The 17,342-nt window shown below is 38.0% G+C and overlaps 1 protein-coding gene across 1 annotated transcript in view; it reads right to left on the reverse strand.

Annotated features, from left to right (window-relative positions):
- VPS39 (vacuolar protein sorting 39 homolog (S. cerevisiae)) overlaps positions 1–17,342 on the reverse strand; it is a 29,331-nt gene that overhangs the window by 11,198 nt on the left and 791 nt on the right. The window contains exons 2-16 of the mRNA XM_009887980.1: positions 15,962–16,027; positions 15,116–15,148; positions 14,597–14,661; positions 13,742–13,784; positions 12,616–12,710; positions 11,258–11,356; positions 10,479–10,571; positions 8,716–8,899; positions 8,058–8,178; positions 7,550–7,670; positions 6,641–6,770; positions 5,319–5,461; positions 4,298–4,441; positions 3,585–3,726; positions 3,212–3,298 (exon numbers count right to left, since the gene is read on the reverse strand). Of these exons, the coding sequence (XP_009886282.1) occupies positions 3,212–3,298; positions 3,585–3,726; positions 4,298–4,441; positions 5,319–5,461; positions 6,641–6,770; positions 7,550–7,670; positions 8,058–8,178; positions 8,716–8,899; positions 10,479–10,571; positions 11,258–11,356; positions 12,616–12,710; positions 13,742–13,784; positions 14,597–14,661; positions 15,116–15,148; positions 15,962–16,027 (1,566 nt within the window). The remainder of the gene's footprint in view (positions 1–3,211; positions 3,299–3,584; positions 3,727–4,297; positions 4,442–5,318; positions 5,462–6,640; positions 6,771–7,549; positions 7,671–8,057; positions 8,179–8,715; positions 8,900–10,478; positions 10,572–11,257; positions 11,357–12,615; positions 12,711–13,741; positions 13,785–14,596; positions 14,662–15,115; positions 15,149–15,961; positions 16,028–17,342) is intronic.

Here is a 17,342-nt window from a genome sequence, read left to right on the forward strand (position 1 = left end):
CCCCCCCGGCTCAAGTCAAGCAAATCACAAATTCCAGGCTAAAGCCACAATTTCATGACTTTGCAAATACAATTTCAAACAGAAACAAGAATTAACTCAAAATACTAAGCCACCAAATGTAAACAATTTGGACCAAAACAAAGCTTAGTTGTCTTAATCACAGTCCAAAAGTCTTCCATTACAATTTGTTTTTATTAGGGTAGAAAAAGCACTGTACTTTTCACTTGGGTAATTTGCTTCAGTCCATTTCCAGCCCCAGCCTGCCAGTCTAATAACTTCCACAGCAAATGGTCAAATACTTTGTAACAAGTAGGAAAGCATCATAGTATGAAGTAACTGGCATAGATACTACAAGACAGATAATAACTTTTCAGCTTTTAAGAAAATTTAGGACCTGCCTATTTGAAAGAATACTTTCATTTGGACAATTTTGTTCACAAGGTTTATAAAAGACACGTTAGGAAAACATGACTTTCCCCTCACTCTCCTGATCAGAACCACTGAGGCATTCACTACCAGAACAATGCAACAACACAACTATATAAGAAACAGAAACCTACACCAACCCTATAAAAAGGCAGCCATTGTTTGCTTTTCCTCATCCCACAATATCTTCAGGAGTAGGTTACGTGTTTTAAATATTTAAAGCAAGCAGCATCTTCATAGTAACAATATTTTAAAAAACAGAAGATGAGCACTACAAAGTAAAGCAATTAAAATAGCCCCCAGAAGAGTCAATTTCAAAGTTTCAAAAACAAAAGAGTGACTTGGCACACAGCACTAAGGTCATGGGTCTGAATTTCGCTGAAGATCAATGAACTTTCTGAATTAACGGGGCATTGTATGGTAATGGGTTTGCTAGCCTCACTGAGAAAATTTAAATAAAGGACAGGACAAGTCATGGGAGTAAGTTCTCATGTAGAACAGGAGAGTCTAAATCCTTATAAACAAGTGTAAGATTAATTAGAATAGCTCATTTCCAAAGCACTGATCAAGTTGCCTTTGCTGAAATCACAACCAGATCAAACACAAAGTTACTATCTACTCAGAACATTCATGATGGCAGAAGGAGAGGAGGAACTCAGCAAGTAACTACCAAAGCTTATACACTAAAAGGCCAACATCACATCACACCACGACACAAAACAACTGGCTCCCTCAGCACATAACATTCCGCTGCACGGGGATTTACACTGAAGGTCACAGGCAAGGATGTTTTGTGCTGCTAGAATTAAAGCAGACACTGAATTTCTAAACTTTTTCAGCAACAAATGCCTAATTTAAATATGAGCTATAATAGGAAGAAGTTCTGCATAACACTATTTTAACGGATAAAGAATGGTGTAATACAGAAAACTATCTGCCATCCAATCAAATAGATAATTCTCCTGTGCCTACCTCTGCCCAGATTAAGTATACTTTTGATGGACATGGCCAATCACAGAATTAACAATTAATATTTGCTTTGATGCAATAAACAGTAAGTGCTTACTCTGTTGACGTGACAAGTATCAAATCCAAATCAGTAATACATAATCAGTAACTCCCCAATTACGTAAGAACTATTTAAGAATATTTCATCAAATGCCCAAAAACCTACAGACAAGATATGGCTAAAGAGTTTCTACTTCACTCAGAATGTGAAAACAACTAAAAATACATCCCACATAATTAAAACTTAAGTATTTTTTTTAAAAAAATCAATTATTACTTAGATTAAAAGCTCACAACTACAGGAGCTTCACCAAAGCGGGAGGGGGCAGGGGGCAGAGAGGGGGCTGGCAGAGGGAAAAATCTGTAGAAACCGCATAGCCTGAAATGTTTTTATCATCTTCTTTAAGTGACCCCAGAAATGACACTTAGTAATTAAGCAGGGCAGAACGGGCAGTGCAGTTAAAAAAACCTACACACAGTGTTACATTTCTGCTATTTACTTTGGGGGAAAATCTTCAAGTGACACTAGTGTAAAACATTCCACTTATTAGCAACAGTTAAATGTCTAGATTGTTTCCCAGTGTATTTCATTACTCTGAAGCGATTAGACCTAAATACCCTTTGTCAGTTTTAAAGAGCCAAGCAAGAAGCATACAGGAAAACTGACTGTCAGGAGGTCCTGAAACAGAGAAGCTCCAGAATTCTACAAGAAATTTCGCAAGCTGCCAAGATTTTAGAAGAGTACTCCAGAGAACCTGGATAATTAAAGGTCTTAAACATCATCAATTGCAGGTAAAACAAATGAACAGCTGACATAGGTCAAGCGAGATGGATTTATCAAGATGACAGATTTATTTTTTAATTAAGATTAGAAGTTTGTTTTGTAAAGCTGTATGCTGAATATAACATACCTACACCTCTCTAAGATGAGTGACATTACCAAAGGCACCAATGAATAAGAAGTGTAAGCAAGACACGTCACAAACAATGACATTGAAACCTTTCCCATAAGTAATTTATTATCATTGAACAAACATGTTAACAAAAGCCAGCAGTTCTTAAAAGAAGTTATTATAGAAAAAAATATCAAACCTTGCCAACAGTATAAGAGTATGAACAAAGGTATTTCCCTCATAAACTACTCACTCCCAAACTAATAGCACAATACTTTTAAAGAGTTATGCATTTAGAAATAAATAACATTATTGGATGGGAGGGGACTATTCACAAAAGTAGCAAAAAAATGAAAAAGGACTTGGGATTTCACAATGAATAATCAACAAAGCAAGTTCCTACCATGATGCTGTGACCAGCAACTACAACTATTAGGTCATTATCAAGATCTACGTAAACACAGAAAACAAAAACTTCATATAGGATACTTCATCTCAGGAAGATACTACAAGCACCAGCAACTGGAAGTTAGACTTTCAGCTGGAAAGCCTAACCCAGAAGTTAGACAAGGCTGGAAAGCCTAACCCAGAAGTTAGACTTTACTTTTGTCAGTGATCGTAAATCATCACTGGAATACTATGGCACATTCTCTACCAATGGAAATTTTTTTCAGAAGTAAGGAATGCTTTCAAACGAGATACTCAAGTTTCACCAAGACACCTGTGAACCAATCCTTGAAGTTTGCATTATGCAAGAAACCAGACAAGATGACAAGGATACCCTTTAGCTTCATAGTCTCTAGAAAGCTGCCAAACAGTAGAATAACCTCTAAGCCCAACAAGAGTAACACCTTCACAAAAACAATGTTCTCCTTCACACTCACCCAAATGCTGCAGATATTGCACTGTCCTCTCATGACCCTTCAAAGGTGAGTTGGCTTTCTTTGACTGATCCACCAGTACCTGTAATGCTTTTAGAACAAAAAGGTTCATTCCTTTGTAACCACAAGTATGATGCCAACTTGAGCTACAAAAAAGTGCATTTTTCCTGTTCTGCTACTGGAGACAAAACAAAGTTCTGTTTTAAACACACAGACTAAACAGGTAACAGGAACAAAGACCAATTTAATCACCAGACAGACACAGAAACAATGTCTCTTTGGACTATTGCCTGCTCACTGAAGACAAGTTAAATCTCTATACTAGGAATACACGCTCCTATCCCTTTTCCTCTCCCCACCCCAACCGCATACCTACCTTTCTCATGCAGACCCTTCTTCTCATACAGTATTATCAGCTCACTGTATTTGTGTGCCTTCTTTAGTACATGCTCACTCTCCTCAATATGGCAGTGATTGTTCTCCAGACGTAGTAGTGGTGCCACCAGTGCTACATTTGTCTGCAAGTAAAAAGGGAGCACTTAAACATACTTCTAATGTGCACCTCCTAAGCTTATAGTACAAAACGAACTGGACAAAAAAACAACAAAAAACACCCAGAAAAGCCTTATAGCATAAGAAAGAACAATTTAACGTCTTAGGGCAAGGCCTATCTTTATTACCGTAATTTGTTGGGACAAAAAGAAAACAATGTATCAGAGCCACTCCCCTCCAAAAACAGAGGCCAGCTTTGAAAAACATTGTCACCAGCAAAGATCTTACCCTCCTGCATTTAACAGTACAAGGCAGCATGAGAAGCATTCATTAGAACTTCAAAATACACAGGCACGGTCAAGTTCTTTTGACTGAGGCAGTGATCAGAAACGCACACATCTGCTTTATTCCATGAAACTACTTCCTGACCAGTAAGCAAACTAGCTAACACTAACGTTTCATAGATCATTTTTAGCCCACAGACAGTTGTGTGAGAATTTCTGAAGCAGCGCCATTTACTCCTTAAACGGTTCAGCCTGAAATTCCAACAGAGTGCGCATGGTAAAGGAAAGGCCTCTAGGTCAGGCAGAAACTCACATGCAGGTAACACTTTAACAGGGTGGTATCAATGATTTGTAGCAGCTTCTTTTTGGATTTGATTGTGGGTGTTCCTTCCATGAGGGGTGAGGTACTGGACTGATGGTCTGAATCATTTAGCTTCTTCACCAGCTGACTTCTTTTCTGCAGGACATCAAATGAAATTTTAACAGGAAAAGACCATGGATTTCTCCATCCCTCCTCAGCAAATATAATATACCAAGTAAAAAGACTAAATTAAACCAATTTAATAACTTGTTTTAATCAACTGTCTCCCAAAGACTTTTTATTTTTAATAACTATTCAACACATCACCTGTCTGACCACATTCAGGTGTATACATTTGTTTTGCAAGTTTATTTTCTCAAGATTTTGGACATCTTGCAAAACTATAGTCAGAGGGAAACTCTGTTAACCTGAACAGAGACATTTTAGAGAAGTCAGGAGATATTCAGAAAACAGCTTAGGTTTTGAACTACTGGGAACAAAAACTATCCTCCTTCAGACACAAGCTTCCTTTTAGTCTAGTATGAATGGCAACAGAACGATTCAGATTCCAGTTACAACAAAATAAAGAGAACAAGTTACAGTACCCACTACCTCCTGTTCCACCTTTTAATGCATGCTTTTGACCCGTGTCCTGGATAGTGTGCCCTCCACGATAGTCACCAAACAAAAACAAAAGATCAAGAGCTCAAGCCCTCTTCAGAAGGCTACTAGAAATAAAATATTGTACTCATATTCAGACCTGGTACATAAGTAAATTTTGTCCAGTCCTTGCAAAAGAAAAAAAAAAAAATCACATGTGATGTCTCCCACATATCTGTGGGGCACCTCACATCTTCCAGTTCCCCTGCTTTCTCAGGAGCTACTGCCATAGTCTCCAACCATGAAGACAGCCCATTAAGGCTAGCATGACAGAGCTGGAGTAGGCATACTGCTTCCTGCACAAAGTTAACCAACAAAGTATGCTAAAACTGAATAACCCTGCTCTAAAAAAACCAGATATAGCAGCACTCACTTGAGTTAGGTAGTCTATCAGAGCTAAATGTGCCTTCTCCAGCTCTGCACCAGAGAGCCCTGGCAGGGGGTTGGGATACTGTAGCTGTTTCCTGTAATCTGTGGGCAGGAGGTCAGGATACAGACCCATCACGTGAGTGGGATCTAAGCAAAAAATAACTAGCATTAGTAACCATTCATAACATTATTTTTGCAAACTCTTAAATGTATGCAACCTTTGAGCAAGCTTATCTTTCCAACAGAGCTGTTTCTAGTCAACTTGTATATCCACAAGGTTCCAGATAACACAATTTGCTTATTAAAGAAAAGAAGCTAAAACAAGGCAAAAGCAGCAAGAGAAAGACTGTTTCAAAGTCCAAGCACAATAAGTTCCTATCTGTGTGCTTGGCACACCTGGAGGACAAGCCGCTATCATAAGCCTCTTAATGCTGTGATTCTGCAAGAAGAGCAGTAACAACTCTGACAACATGAGAGGATTTCTAGGAAAAAGCAATGTTTTCAGAGAAAATTTACTGTGTTTTTGAAACAAAAACTGAGCAGCACCATCTCTAACTAATGAGCACCCATTCTCATGGAGTTTAAGAAAATTCAAAATTAATGCCCTCTAATTTAAGTTCAAAGTATTTTGAGTTCTCAGTCCTTTTCTTTCATTGTAGTTGTCCAAAGTAAATACGATGTTGAGTGTCAACAAAACAAGTAAAAGTTCTATGTTTAAATGTACAAGGGATGTGCGGTCACCAATAAAAGAATCTCAGTCTTAAGCACTATTCTATGGTACAGTCCAGTCTTCAGGTGTTCTTCCAATAATCCTAGTACAAACCAGAGAAACAGCATCAGATACTATGTTGATGTCCAAAACCACAAAAAAGTTTCCTGGCTTCAAACCGCCTGGTCCATTAAGCCGGAAACAGGGTTAAGACTCCTCGATTTGGTCCAAGTCCAACGATTTAGCAAATCTACAGATGCTCCTTATTTCTCATTCCAAGCTACAAGTGGGCTTTTGGCAGCTGCTGAAACCCTCAACTGCAAGGGTCTGTGTACATTGTATGCACGCTGTAAAATAGCCTACAATACAAACCTACAAAGGGCAAATTCACAATTTAACTCACTAACTGGAGTTAATTAAGTACTATAACCAGTTTCACAAAAGAAAGCTAAGTAGCTGACTAGGCTATTTGCCATTCAGAGGGGACCAGTCTGCACAATACAACACTTTTTTAAAACAAAAACACAACAGAAAAACAAAAAAGCCGACACAATAGTCTGTGAGCTTCATTTCATTCCTCCTAACCTAAGTATCTCAATGCCAACTCAAACATTTACCTGTACCAAGCTTGGCAAAAACTTGCATGGATTCATCAAAGCGCTTCTGGCAGAAGAGGTTGAAGGCAAAGAGGTTCTTTATGTGGTGAATTTGTTGTCGCTTCTCACTATCTGAATCATCTTTCATTTCCTGCACACATACAAATTAACCGACATGAAAAACTCTTGGGCCTCGTAAACAAGAAAGACCCACTCTATAGAAGTAACAGGAGTATTATCCTTTGGAGAGATTAAGAAGAAAAATTATAATCTTCCAAAGTGAACATCTCTGAGTGCGATTCTCCGATACTGTGCTTACTGTGTCACTGAGAACCTGCAAGGTTTGAAAACTACCTCTGGTTATCTATATACTCGCTCTATTACAGCAACTGTGTCTTCATTCATTTGCCTTTTCAAAATTTTTTCTCAAGTTAGTAATACAAAATGCAATTAATTCATTTTAATGTAGTTCTAGGGAAGTTTCTGGAAATCAGAAAATCAAGAGCAACATAACTAAACGTAATGCTTTAGCATCTCTAAGAAATTATTGTTTCAGGAGTAATATGGAGGGCCGTTACAAAAAAGGCCACTTGACAGAACAACCCACACAACTCCAAGCAAAACTGTTTATAAGCAGTCTGAAGACTTTGAAGTCCAAATGACTTCAAGTCTGTAAGAAGGTAACTGATTAAACAGCTAAGAGAGATAATCTTTCACATACAAAATGGTACATCAAAATCTAAACCACAATAGATCAATATGGAGAAGTGGCAGCACAAAACTAAACCAGAGTTTACCAGTTTGTGCAAAGTGGACAGTACAGAGGTAAAAGTCTCCAGACTAGCTACAGTCAAGCAGAATGCAAACATCCTTCTGTGTACTTCTGCACAAGTGCATCTGCTGCAAACCCAAAGGTTTTTGAGTACTTACTGCCAACTGCAAAGCCAACTCAAACTGCTTGTCCTGCAGAAGCTGCTGGATCTGTGTGGCTATGGAGACTGGAATAAGCCGCCACACGAAGTGATTACTTGCCACATATATAATATTTGTGCTGTAAACAAGACAAAAAGGTCAGTTACTAAGTTCCAGCGCTGAGAAAGAAGCAATACCCTATCTGAAAAAAAAAAAACAAAACAAACCAACCAATCTTGGTTAATACACACGTGGATCAATGAGAGATAAGGGGTAACTTGAGCAGTACTACAAAACAGAAAGGAGAAAAATACATCTCCAGTGATCAGAAATTCCCAAAGGCACTCAACTTTGTCATTTACTCCTCAAGGTATGGCCTCCACCCATCTTTTCATAAAAAACAGACTGCTTCAATGCTACTTCTTAAGCCGAGGGAGTTAGAAAAGCTTTTACTCTTCCAGTTTCTCAGAGTGCTACCATACACCCAGACAGCCCAACAAAAGTAATAATCAGTTATACTCAATACCCTCCAGAAGTGATGAAGCGTGGTCTCTGCAGCTCAATACTCTGTACCAGCAGCCGGGGTTCAAAAGTGCGGATCTCCACATACCTTGGCAGAACAGCAATGATGTAGGGAGGCTGGTGTTCTATTAATGAAAGGTGAAAAATATAAGCTGATTGTTCTCAAGTATTCCTTGAAACAAGCCATGACTTTAAGTAAAGCTTCTCTTCAACTTCCTCCCCCCCCACCATCCCCCCCAAAATGTGTCCCTTTTTTGCTTATTAAAAACAAAACTTAATGCCCAACACTGACAGCAATTTGGTAATAGACTATTACCAGGCTTTTTGTTCATCTTTCAACATAAGAAATTTCTGTGGCACTCAGATGCCCAGAACTACAGTGCTTTAACACACCACTTTCCATTTCAAATCTTGTCCCTTTATAAAAGATACACAATATGCCTGTTTTTCTGAGGAGGAGATAGGCATACAAACTACAAGCAAAGAAGGGGAAGAAACAAAAATAAACACATGAAACCTTCCGCGGAGTACAACTTGAAATACTTTAGAAACTGTCTCACTCCAAATCCAGCTAGTTTCTAAATACCGTGACCCTAACAATTCTGTCATATAAAAAGGAGCAAAGAAGCAAATTTAAAAAAAAAATTACTGCTAATTCTCACCCATGGCTATAGGAATATCTGTCCAATTCAAGGCACATTTCTGAGTACAGATCCCTTCTTCGTTGAGCACAACGGTTAGATCATCTTGGCCAACTGCAACTTTCCCATCTGCTACAGGAGCTACCAATGGTTCCAGCTGCTTCCCTGTGGGAAACAGTTCTTTGATGGATCCTTTTCCATCCACCTAGGATAATAAAGAAAATAAAAACCATGTTGTTCAAAACAACCTTTATTTCAAAGCTGTATAAAACCAAAGTCAAAACCCCCCTAGAGGGATTTACAACCCAGAATAATCCCTTACAGGACATGCACAGTTTTAAAGAGTAGCAATAAAATTTTCTGCATATCATCATTTATCTCGCTTATACATCATTTGGAAATACAGAATTAATACTTTTGTGCCTGAGAAAATGTACTCTTGTTAGTGTAACAGTAGCTGAGCACATAGTTCATATAGATTTATAAAATGCATCACACAGTAGCAACATCAGTTAAAGTGTCCAAACACTTCTTGGTGTAACCAGAGGATTTTGTTTAGGTCAAAACTTCAACAAGGTTTTATTCTCACATGAATAACTGTTGTCACATAAAAAAAGCAAACTAAAAGCCTAGCAACCTGCCTGGCCTTTTCCCCCCTGCCCTTGCCACTCATTCTTGTGGCCACATGCTGTCCAGGGAACCGAACCCACTCCAAAAAAATTAAAAAAGAAAAAATCCAAAAAGCTGCTCCATGAGCCGATCTAACAACTCATTGCCACCAAAATAAAGAATCCTTCTCCTTCAACTCCAGCTATATGTTCCTGCTGCTTCCCTTGCATTACAGCTCAAGCATTCTTACAAATCAACAGCTAGCCAGCAGAAAACAATATCATAAAAACATGTGTATTTTTCCTATTTAATTAAATGAGGTCATTCAAGGATGGGTCAGTCAAGCACCAGAGCCAACCCAAAGCAGACACCCGGACAGCAAGTCTCCACTCTGGTTGCTTGAGCAGCTGCACAACTACTCGTATCAGTAGAATGGTGGGAATCAACACCTAGGACAGAGATGCAGAAAGGCATCACTTCTGTGAGTAATTTTTAGTCACTTCAAACCAATACTAGTGTGCAGTTTTCCTGTCGACTACAGATCAGTGTTGCCAACCATGTACGTACACCTACATATGCGTGGTGCATCTCATCTTCATCTCATTTTCCTATAATATCAGCAGAAGTCAATTGTAAAGGTAGAAAAGAGAATCAAATACAGCTGTCAAATGAAATGTAAGTGGAAACTGTAATATTAAGTTAACAACACTAAGTTTAGAGACTTTGAAACCGAAACAATTACAATTCAGCAAGAGAATCAAAAAAAGCAAAAATGGTTAAGCTCCATTGTCTGTCACATAAGAAGATATTCTGGGTCTTTTTGCACTTTTAGAGCCATCTCCTTTCTTAATATATTAAATAAAATGCAAACTGCACTTATGCAGACTGCTGCCAAACCAAAAATATATCTTTTCCAATGCCTTCTTTCTGCAAGAGCTTCAACAGCAATATTATTGCTGGTTTCAACAGCAATAAACAGAAGATCACTTCCTGACAAAACATCAGTTTGAAAGGACAGATTTAGACTGCCCTTTCCAAACCACATAGAGCAAGACTTCCAGATACTGTTTTTCATAATTTTCTGTTAGCTAAAACCCTGGGCACAGGAGCAGCCTCCATAGTGTCTACAGGTATCCAAGTCTTCTGTGACACTGTATTCCAAATGTCAGTCTTACCCGTATCAGGTAATAGTCCCTCTTGAAGCCTACACAGATGGAGTTTTCACACCAGGCCATAGACTTGGGTACATCAGGTACACTGAAGTCCCCCTGAGGAAAACAGGTTGAAATGACTGTTACAAGAACAAAGCAAGAATCAAACTTGTTACACTCTGTGCAACATGAAGCAGTGTTGTTGACACTGTATTCCCCACCACATATGTCCAACTTCTACTTGTCAAGGAATGGCGCTATTCAACTAAAAGGCCAGATTCATGCACAGTAAAGAGGTGTGCCCAGAGTTAGCTGGTAATTTCCTAGGAGAGCAGTGTCGCTGAAAAATTCTCTACCCATTTTCACTGGTTATTTTTATCATTCTGGTATTCACAAGTGCAATTCTCTATGCTTGTTGTCAGTAACTACCTTCTGACTTAATGACATACCTGGAAAACTTGGAGCAGAAGTGGACCCACGTCCACAGTGTTATTGCTAGGTATACATTTATAGAGGCCGCACACTAGTACATTTCACTGACTTACAACTGTACAACCAGAATGTTAAAATAGAACACAGCCTTTGATTTAATTTATGAAACTGTTAACGCCATTACTTTTGCTTTCAACTGTGTATTTTCGCTTTTATTTACTACTTCATTGTTAAATTGCTGCAGAACAAACTGGAGTCAATGCTCTAAAAGTCAGAAGCGCCTCTGAGTAATAGGGACTGCATCGCAAGCAGTAAAGAGCAACTACACTCCCTGTTGACACATGCTAGACTACAGAAACAACACAACTCACCTGTAGTTCATGGAATTCTCTGTCCTTCCAAAAATAAAGCTGTAGCTTTTTCCGCACTGCCACACACATTCTCAGCACCTCTTCCCCTGTATCTGACTGCTGTGAAAACAGACAGGCCTAACTCATAGGCTCTCATAAACTAAGAGGCAAGTAAGATAATACAAGGCCAAAATAATCCTCAGCCTGAAGCAAAGCTGTCAGCTGAAGAGTAGCTTTGTTCATCGATGCCAGAAAGGCATTCCCTAAACAAAGAAGCACAGAGAAAAGGGAGCAAGGGATACTTAAAAATGAACTTTGACAGGGATTGTGACACCAAGGAAATACCGGGGAAAAAAAAAAAAAGCATCAAAGACACACACACACAAACAGAAGATAAGTAGAGAGCTATCAGCCCAGCCCTGAAGATTAGGATAAATAGCTTGGAACTCTACGCAGTATAGGAGGAGGGAGGAAACGGAACAATGCAAAGAATTGGAACAATGCAATACTGACAGATAAAAACATTAATAACCATTTAATATTCTAGCCTATTGGAAAAGTTTCACGACAAAAAACACTAGAAAAGCTAAGTGCCTGTACACACAAACAACAAGGCACTTTGGAATGACCACATGTAAAGGTGCTTTGAAAGACATCACTAGTTTTAACACTTAGAAAAACTTAAGTACTTATTAGAACATATTTAACACTAAGCTCCAACGGGGTAAAGAGCTAAAAAGTGATGAAGAGCACTAAGTTATCTCTTCTGGTTATGAGTAAAGTTTCTGAATGACATGGTTAGGCTAAGAAACTCACTTGGATAGAAACGAGTCACCTAATAAACCACAGCATATGGACAGAGAATGGCTATACCTGATGGAAACATTTTATGGCCTGAATCTACCACAACTACCCTGAGACTCCTTGGGCTAATAAAGTTTAACATAAACAAAAATGTAGTAAAAACAGTGACGGATGCTTGGTGAAGGGAACCACTATGACCTAGTACAATGGCAATTTAAGGGAAGGGAATGGCTTTTATATTGGAAGAGGACCTTTCAAAAAAGAAGCCAGCCAAAGATACTACAGGATGCAAATGCCTTGAAGCTTTGTATTAGGAGATTAAAGGCTACAATCACAACAGGCACAGGAAGATATCTTATGAAGTTCAGGAAGAAAATTAAAATGACTACATTAAAAATTGTTGCCTTAAGCAAAGCTTCAACATCCAGTATGTACTAATTTACCAATTTAAAAAGCACTAGTACCCAGATAACTTGCATGTAACACAATTAACAAACCTAATCTATACAGCAACATAAAAGTTATCTTTATTACAAAGAGTAAGGACATTTGTGTCATTGTGTTCCTCCTCTTACCTGAAGATCACAAGTGAAGAGAGATGCACCTTTTGCCTTGGAAACCGTGGTGATTTGTTGAAATGTCAACAGGTCATGGACATAAATATTATTTTCTGTTTTAAACAAAATTCCAATTATTATTCAATATTTAATACATGTAGAGCTCATTGCTAGTTCAAATAAGTTATCACATTTTATGTTTACATAAAAAGAAGAACTTGTGAAACTAAGAGCTGCAAGAAAGGAAAAGGAATGTTTTCCCAAAAGCTGAAAAGTGCTAAGGCACATACAAATACAAGACAATAAATGCAGAAAAGACGATTAACACCAGCACTGGGAAAATTACATGACAGAACTGAGAACAAGTGCTAACCAAGCAGAGGAAGTAGGAGTGGAAGGCCAGAGCAGAGCAAGTTCATGATGGAAGATTGTGTGAACAAAGACCATTTTGAACTGGCTCCTGAAATTAGAAAGTGAATGGTTGCAAATGGAAGGTACTGTGCTCAAGTTTTTGTACGCACGAGGACGCAGGCAGCAGAAATCTATGCATGCTGGAGTCGGAAGAGCCGGGACTTGGAGATCATAAAGAAGGGAGTAGCAACATAAGCAAGGAAAGACATAGGAAGATCATAAGGTTAAACAAATATAGCCAGAGACAAGCAAACCTAGATTTCCACAAGATGGTAAAAGATCACCATCTGCATATAAACTGAATTTGGCATAACGCATCAACAGTAAGTTTCATATATCAAACAAGTTTGGACAGACGTTTTAGCCCCTATCATATGGTGGACACACATATGCATGCATGTATGTATATATGTGTATATACACATCAATACAGACAAACTATATATACACATGTAAATATACACGCATGCTTTAGTGCACGTATGTATTTTTCTATTTTTAATTGCAAAACTTAGTGTTAATATTTTATTCTCCAAGCTGGCTTACGACAAGCAAAGCTGCTGCTCAATCTATGCTGCATAATGCTTCCTCTGCAAACTCAAAAAGCCTAAATCCTACCAATGACTTTTCAACAACTAGACTACTACGCAGGTGTGTGGAAAGGGTGCCACATTCAGCCAAGCAACTGCATTGAGAAGAGCTCATTAAATATTAAAACATTTTATTCACTTACCTAATAGACTGACCAGAATTTTAAACTGAGAAACAACATGAATCTGAAAGAAAGCATTCTATTAGTGAACTCCATTCATAAATAAACCTCTGAAGAGGCTTGATTATAGATAGTCTAAGAAAATGCATCTTACGATACTCTCAAAATAATGAAAACAGCAAGGCAGCTATCTATGCACAACCTTCCTCCAGCTATTGCAACCCCTTTCACTCACATTCAGTTTTTGCAAGCTAGAACACAGAGCTTGCAACCTAAGCTGGTAAAAAATGCCGTATGTGGTATGTTACTAGTACAGAAGTACTTCTAAAGGATATGCAGAATGTTGCTGAAAGAAGCTGCATAATCTTTGAGGTAAGTGCTTTCCTAAGTATCAATATAATCAATGAGCGAAAGTTCTCCAAAGAAAATGAAACAGTAGTAAGACTGGCAGTAGGTAATCAGTTACTTTAGTTCTAAATTCCAAATAAGAGGAATTACATTCACATCCCTATAGCACTTTATCCAAGAGGCAAATTATATATTAGAGTCTGTTGGTGTTATTACCATAATTTTTACAAATATTCTCAGTCAGAGCAGCTAAAGATTTACTGCTAACAATAGCATTTCCATAAAACCCAAAAATAAACTTCTAAGTTCCAGTTCTTTGCTTTCTGCTTTAGCCACCAAACCAAGCTTATTCCTGTTATGGGAAGAGTGGGCAAAAACACCAGGCTGTGCCACCTCTAGAAGAACCTACAGTTGTAGGGAATTTTTTTGCTAAGCTTAGCAGAGACTCCAGAAGTACATTCAATATTTAATTTCCTGGCTGAAAACACTGGAAAACTGTCCCCACATCAAAAAGATAGTATTTCCTACCTGCTGAATCTTTTTTGAGAAGTTCTTGTTGGATTTCTCTAGTGTCACTTCAAATCTATTGCAACCTACCAGAAAGATTTGAGAGAGTATGTAAACTGAAGTTGCCCTTAAATTTACTGCATGTATCTCACACTACATAGATTACAAAAAATTATGAGAGCAAGATGGGCTACTTAACACTAGAAGAATGGCTCTTCTAACTTATCTGTGCTATCTTTTACTTAATAGCTAAACGCATCAGGTCTTCTATATAGTCAGGTGAAAATGTAAATTACACTTCTTGTACCCATCCTAGGGCCTCATCAATAGTTACATTTTTGCCTTGCTGGTATTTTAGATTATAAGAATTATATTCAAGCATTCTGAAACCCGGAGATACAAAAATACCCATAAAGACTTTATCCACACCAATCAAATATCAGCAATTTAAATTGCTAGGGAGCACATCACTGCAAAGTAGACAAGGAATAAACACTACACCACAAGGGTTTAAAAGGAGTTTTAGGGATAAAGACTTACAGACACTTTCTGATGACATAACCTCTCCTGGCATTGATGCAAAAAAGGGGGAAAAATTTACCATGTGAGATAAGACACTAGCAACTCAAGACTAGCATGTTCTGTTTGGAATAGACGGCCTACAAGGTTCAGAAAAAAGCAGGCTAAATTCAGTCTCTAGAATCCAAGTAGCTACAACTGTTGATGTTTGTTTCTTTCTTTCCTGTCACACACTACACGACATTACCGTGTTCAATAACATCAGTTTCTACATAATAGCAGATAACATAAAGTACAAATCTGTTTAGTGAAAATCAATTTTAACTAAACTGAAAATAGAATAGTTCTATTTGTGGCATCTCTAGAATAGACTATGAACACTTATGACTGTCAAAGAGGCACAAAGAAGAGTGAATACATGACAGAACTACTTTGGAGGGATCCCTCTTCCCCAGCCCCTGATGCTCATGGACCCACCAAAAAAAGTTGCTCTTTCACTAATCCAGTCCATTAACAGAAAACATCAAACCTCAGGCAACTTGCACACTGCACTGTTTTTGAACATGCCTGTGCACTGTATTCACAAAAATTACACTAACTTACTGTAAATTTAAACATACAGAGACCCCATATAAAACATACTTCAAAACAGAAAAACAGACTAATACTACTTGCTATCTTTCTTGCACATCTGATAAATGGTATCTACACTTTCACCAAAGATCACACATAAATATTCATTAAACTCTATGTATGAAAAAAATTAGCAATTGAACATACTTTTGTTAACATTACTACAACCTCTTAAGGGGCAGGAGGTAAAAATAACATAATCAACTTTTTGTGCTATTCTTAAAATCAACTTACCTATGTCTTTCTTGATCCTGTAAAGCAGAAGATGCCCTTGTTTGGTACCAACAAGGAGCCATTCCTCTACAAAGACAGGGGAGAAAAGAGATTGATTAGTTTCAACAAAGACTGCCCTTCCCAGCCAAGTTACACTTATCTTCTGATAAGTGGAAACGTTTCAAAAGCCAGAATACTTTCTGTGGCGACTACACACATCTCCTATCATCTTTCTGTGGAAATGCTCAGAAGTAGCTTTCATTTTCAGAAGTGGATGGCTGAAGATCAAGCAGCAAAACTAAGAGTACAGCCTATGCATCATGTTCCACTTGTTTATACCAAGGTAAAGAAGCAAACCATCGCATCTTGTGTGCAATCAAAAGAGGCAATGAACTATTCTTCAGCCACTACTATCTCCCACAGAGGAAAACTACTACATAATAGGAAGAATTGCCAGGAAGAAAATCGAGGAGTTCTATATGGGTTTGTGTGTTGGGTTGGGTTTTTTTTACATAGTCAAGTCTATATTAGAACTCTCTGAAATAGTCAGATATGCCTGGAAGGACAGTGGCAGCTTTGCTTAAGTGGCATTTTAATTGCTTGGACAACCAACAGTCATTCAAGATTTACAAAAGAGAACCTTTTTATATAAAAACTCTATGGCACAGTTTCAGACTCTTCCTATTTGCAGCATTTATAGCATACAAAAGGCACAGAATCTTTACAAGGTCACAAAACATGACTGAAATTCATTCTCCTCGCTGAAGATCACACAGGAAAGAAGCATACACAAATATTTCTTTCTACATCTAGTACTCTTTCATCACCAAAAATACTTGTATTTTAATAAAAGACTATTAGGTAGAAGAGTTATAGAGACAGAATCACACCTCTTTTTAGACAACCATATTGCCATCAGCCAGTGAGTTTAGGCTTTTTTTCTACTTCAGCAAAATAAAATGCTTTCAAAGAGATAAAAGCCTCAACGCAGGGATGAACTACCTTCACATCTTCTCTACTACATAACTCCAGCATAAACAACCCATGTTTAAACGTGGTACTACTATCCGGGTTATAATTTTCTTAAAACAGATTAAAGAGGTCACAAATCCACAGCATTTGGAGTTTTTTTTTTTTTTCATTACCGATTTTGTGCTACGGTAGCGTATCTGATGGGAACTGCTCAAGCAGTCTGAAAAGCATTATCAAGCCTTATCATCACAGCAGCCGGTACAATCACCTGACCAAAATCTCGACTCTTAACTATGCCCAAAATATATAACCTACGTTTATATGCCACTAACACATGCAAACAGATTCTAAACCTAAGACGTGAACGCACCCCCGGCCTTCCAAGGTAATTTCTAGTCAAAACCCAGGGAAGGCTTTTTAGCAAGCAACC

Source organism: Charadrius vociferus, unplaced genomic scaffold, assembly GCF_000708025.1.
Source record: "Charadrius vociferus isolate BGI_N301 unplaced genomic scaffold, ASM70802v2 scaffold337, whole genome shotgun sequence".
NCBI lineage: Eukaryota > Metazoa > Chordata > Aves > Charadriiformes > Charadriidae > Charadrius > Charadrius vociferus.